Genomic DNA, 4,867 nt, shown 5'->3' with positions numbered 1-4,867 from the left:
AAATTTTATTTTTGTTTAACTTAAGTTAATTGAAAAAATAAGCATAATTATTTTATATCAAACTAATATTTAATTCAGTTATTGGAAAACTTTAAGCATGTTTGAGGCATTTTGGATATATAAATTTAGTTTTTCAATATTATGAAATCTAAATATTATTTTCAAGGACAATTTAATATCCTAATTGACATGTGCTGTATGTAGGTGGAAAATATGCCCCAGAGAGCAAATATGTACATGAAAGGAGATGCAAAACATTTCAGTATTTTACATATTTATATGTTAAAATGTTTTAGATATGTTGAGTTAAACAAAATATATTATTAAAATTAATTTCACCTCTTTCCTTTTACTTTTATAATGTCTTTATTACAAGCTTATAATGATCTGTGTGGCTCACATTATATTTCTATTAGACATCCCTGTTCTATGTCATTCTGAAAAAGTTTGAAAAGGAACTCAAACCTCTTTCTCCAAGCAGAGGCTGCCAGTAGTTCACTTTTCTATCAAACATGCCTGACTTAAGAAGGAAAGATGCAAACTCTGCTGAGAAGAGCAAGATCTCCAGCATTGCTCCCTCATCACCTCTCCAAGTATTGCAGCAGTTTTAGTAGAGCCCCTTAGGAATGCATAGTTCCCCTGCTGTAAGACACTCTCAGACAGCGAAATTGGACGTTTCTGGAATGTATTAAATACAGGGAGAAATCCCTTCTCATTCCTGCACCTTTATTTCAGGTGAGTGGTGATCCCTTAGGTGGTTCACCTCTTTTGCTGTTGCCCTGTCTCCCCTTGGGTGGGACCGATCATAGAGGAGACCATTACCCTGTTCAATCCTCTGCAGGGGAAGCAGTAAAAATCAAGCTACATACACTTGAATGCCAGGAATGAAGTTTCAGAGAGCCTGGTTCTTCCCATCTCCTCCAGACTAAGCCCAAAAGCTCATAATTGGGAATTGTGGTTTGAGAAATAAGCTTGGAATACATCATTCCTTTCCTCTTCTTCTCTACCTGGCTATCTCCTGTTCATCCCAGTAAATTCTTCTTCTTTCAGTAAACATTTCCAAATCCCAACTGCTAAATTTCAGTGTCCTTTCCTCTATCTCCATCATACCCTGTGACTCCTTCTTTCATATTTATCACCACTGTCCACATCAAAGATCTCCTAGAATCTCCTGAGGTGTATTTCCTCATCATTGCCTGACATTCTTAAGGTAAAGGCCAAAATGCCAAGGACATCCTGACTTTTGAGAGAATCTGACTAGTTTATGGGCCTAAGGGTAAGCAAGGTGATGGCCTAGAGTATTTAACAGTGCTTCCCAATCCTCACATGCCAATTTCATGTTTTTTTACCATACCTGAGTTCCTCCAGAATTCTTATTAATATATCTTTCAATAGCTCATATTTTTCATTTAAATGTGTTTAAAGAAGAAACTTTACATCACTGACATAAATGGAAAACTAATATTTTTATATGCATTAAAAGAACAATCAGGGGCTTCCCTGGTGGCGCAGTGGTTAAGAATCCGCCTGCCAATGCAAGGGACACGGGTTCGACCCCTGGTCCACAAAGATCCCACATGCTGCGGAGCAACTAAGCCCATGTGCCACAACTACTGAGCTTGTGCTCTAGAGTCCACGAGCCACAAATATTGAGCCCGTGTGCCACGACTACTGAAGCCCACGTACCTAGAGCCCGTGCTCTGCAAGAAAAGAAGCTACTGCAATGAGAAGCCCGTGCACCGCAACAAAGACCCAACACAGCCCAAAATTAATTAATTAATTAATTTTTTTTTAAGTACAAGCAGTCAAAATAAACATTTATCTACTACCACCTAAAATCCTCTCTTCTACCACCAGTGGTATACCCATTACATACAGGCATAATGGTCTAGAACATCATTGGCAGAACAGATGGAAATCTAAAGTGTGGACATGAACTTCCGAAAATTTCATGGCAAACTGATTTGGCTTAGCAAACCAGGTTTTTCAGAACGAAGATTTTCTCTGAACCACGATCCACAGATATGAAGATCCCCTCTCTGGACTCAGAGCCGAGCACAGGATGAAGAATAGGGAAGTACAGGAACCCAGTAAAGTCTAAGAAAAGCAAAACTCATTCTCCAACCCATTCCACTCCCAGCCTCTAGCTCCCAGCAGCGGCATCTCAGTGAGCAGCATACTGAGAGTATTGGCATGGACAAAGATTTTAACGGGGAAGCAAATAGCTGAAGTCTGAAGTTTACTTCGCATGTGCTATGTATCCCAAAGCGGCCGATGGGTCCCTCAAGTGCTTCTCTACCTCCTCCGTCAAAGCCTTTATTTAGTGATAGTTTCATAATCCCCCTTAAAGCAGGTTCTGTGGATAAAATAAATTCAGCTTGACTTTTTCTTCTAAGTCCTCTTTCTTATTTGGGAATTACTATTTTTAGCAGCACAATTTAGTTTCTCTTTATTCATGCATATGAAATGAAATAAAACTCATCCCTTTGGAAAATGATCTTAAAATTCTAGGACCTCAGATTTTATTAAAATCCCCCAGGTGCATATAATGACTTTAGATGTAGACTACACCGTAGTCTTCTGTGACATGATCTTATTTCAACCAACTCTCAAATAGGAAAAACAAAACAAAACACTGGTATTAAAAAAAAACTAAATTAAATAAACATGGATTTTGCATAATATATCCATAGGGATTTAGACAATTAGGATGGCAAAGAAAAAGAATTTCTGGTAGCTAAATGGATAAGAAACAAGCAGTTTCCTTCACACCAAGTAAAACTAAGAGTGCTGCAAAGATGTTATTTTAAAGGCAGATTTCCACGAATTGTCAATCACTCTCGGTTAACAGAAAATTACACCCATATATTCTTAGAAATCTCTCAGTTCCCTCCTACTGTGTAGTGCTTTGGTGGTAATGTTCCTCTTTGAGGTGGTGTTTGTTAAATACATGTGGCTCAATGTGAAAATGCTAGGGGATTTTTGCATACTTTCCTAGCCTAGATGCACATATGCTCTTAGAAATATTTTGCAGAGATAAATAATGGTTTAACACATGTTCTACATAATCTTTTTTTGTATATAAAAATAATATTTATTAACTTAGGTTGTACTATATATTTAGTCAAACCTAGAGATTAACACAAAAACTTAAGTAAAATCTTTAGACTCCATTCAGCTTGAATTTCATATTCTGGATAGGACAGGAGACTATCTTTTGCTTAAAACAAAACAAGAAAGCAAAATAGCTTCAGTGACATTTTGTAGGAGAGAGCAGACCTGTGGGGAGCCAAGGCTGAGCCAACCAGGCACTGTGGCTAATCTAACGAATTTGCTGCCCACGTGAGAGCCACCCTGCTCAGCCCCAATGCTGGCTTCTTTTCTATGAAGGATAGGATCCTTGTTATAAAAGTTCAAACAAATTTCCAAACCCTCACATCTTCCTTGACGTGGCAGATGCACTGCTGGTTTGCAGTACAGGTGGTCCGGGAGCTGAAATCACTCTGTTGTAGCCTTTTGTGCTTTGGCAGCATTTTCCAAAATTTTCCTTTTCCACTGTTCATAATCCTGTGTCAGATCTTCATCTTTTTGCGGTTTATGTGGGATCTCTACTACATTCTCTATTTCCGTTGCTGAAGGTTCAACCACTGTCTTCTTTTTCTTCCATGGTGGAGTAGCTGAATCTCCAGGCTCTCTGTCGATCTGCTGCCCAATCTTCTCTAACTGTTTACAGAGTCGATCAAACATGGCTTTTTTTACACCGGATGTGGCTGCCATTTTATTTTTGTCCACCTTTAGCTTTAGAATCTTGCATGCTGAAAGTAGTGCAGCAGTGGTGAAAAGCGGCCTGGATAAGCCAAGATCAACGTGCTGTGTTTGTGAAAGACTGGACTCATAGCTTTGCAGTATCTTTGAAGCCATGTTCACTGCTTCTGTACAGCTAAACTGTACAGCTAGGTCTCTTATTCCAATGTTCGAGTTCAGGCCCAGTAAACACTCAAAAGATTTAAGACAACTCTGATACATCTTCTTGTTCAAACCAGAAAGTTTAATTAAATAAGCCCTGTCCAAGGGGCACTTCATGCAGGAAGCTCAGCACCCCCGGCTCGGCGATGCCCAGACGCGGGGCTAAACGCCGGATCAGACCAGGCTCCATGGCGCGTACAAAGACTACCTACATAATCTTTTTGAATAGTGGAAATATTGCTCTAAAAACTAATAGCTCTTTAGAGGGAAAGGATTATTTTCTTGGTAGAAGAAACTGTATATTGACAATAGCTCTTTTCAACATGTATAACTATTCCCTTTTTACTATTTTCCCTGAAACATCTGACAAATATTGCTTTTCTAGGACCCTTTATAAAGTATGAAGGCAATATCAGTTAGCCTTCCAGAAATTAATAAGCAGAGAAAATAATATTTTAATTAACGGTAGGGCCAGTACAAAAATATAACAATTTTTACTATGCACAGAAAAGGAATGATCTATAATATTATTAACTTTTAATGTTAATTGTACTATATTAACATGAACTTTCACATTCTTGCTTTCTACCCTCAGAGACTTTCATATTCATTATCTCCTTTCAGTTTCTATGAAATAAGACAGCAATATTACCCTGAATTTAACTATGAATAAGTGGAAGTCTAGAGAAGTTAAATACTTTTCCCCAAGTTACAAAGCAAGGTAGTAGTTAACTAGGACAAATTCTACCACTTTATCTTATGGTCAAATGAAATTATCAAACTATGGTGCATCTTCATACTGTGTGTCAACCTTACAAGTTAGAGTGTCTCCTGCTCCTGCCATTTTTCTTCTTTGGAACCTTATGTATCACTTGAACACAGTCCCAAGAAAACCTCACTA

At 38.2% G+C, this 4,867-nt stretch overlaps 1 protein-coding gene across 1 annotated transcript; it reads right to left on the bottom strand.

The window, feature by feature from the left end:
• Nucleotides 1–3,182: 3,182 nt before the first annotated feature.
• LOC116755635 (origin recognition complex subunit 6-like) lies at nucleotides 3,183–4,156 on the bottom strand. Its single transcript, XM_032635385.1, is given in 2 exon segments — nucleotides 3,183–4,093; nucleotides 4,095–4,156. Coding segments are annotated over 2 exon segments (657 nt in total). The 3' UTR covers nucleotides 3,183–3,498.
• Nucleotides 4,157–4,867: the final 711 nt, after the last annotated feature.

This window comes from Phocoena sinus, chromosome 6, assembly GCF_008692025.1.
Source record: "Phocoena sinus isolate mPhoSin1 chromosome 6, mPhoSin1.pri, whole genome shotgun sequence".
In the NCBI taxonomy this organism is placed as follows: domain Eukaryota; kingdom Metazoa; phylum Chordata; class Mammalia; order Artiodactyla; family Phocoenidae; genus Phocoena; species Phocoena sinus.
This window is presented reverse-complemented; position numbering and strand designations above follow the sequence as displayed.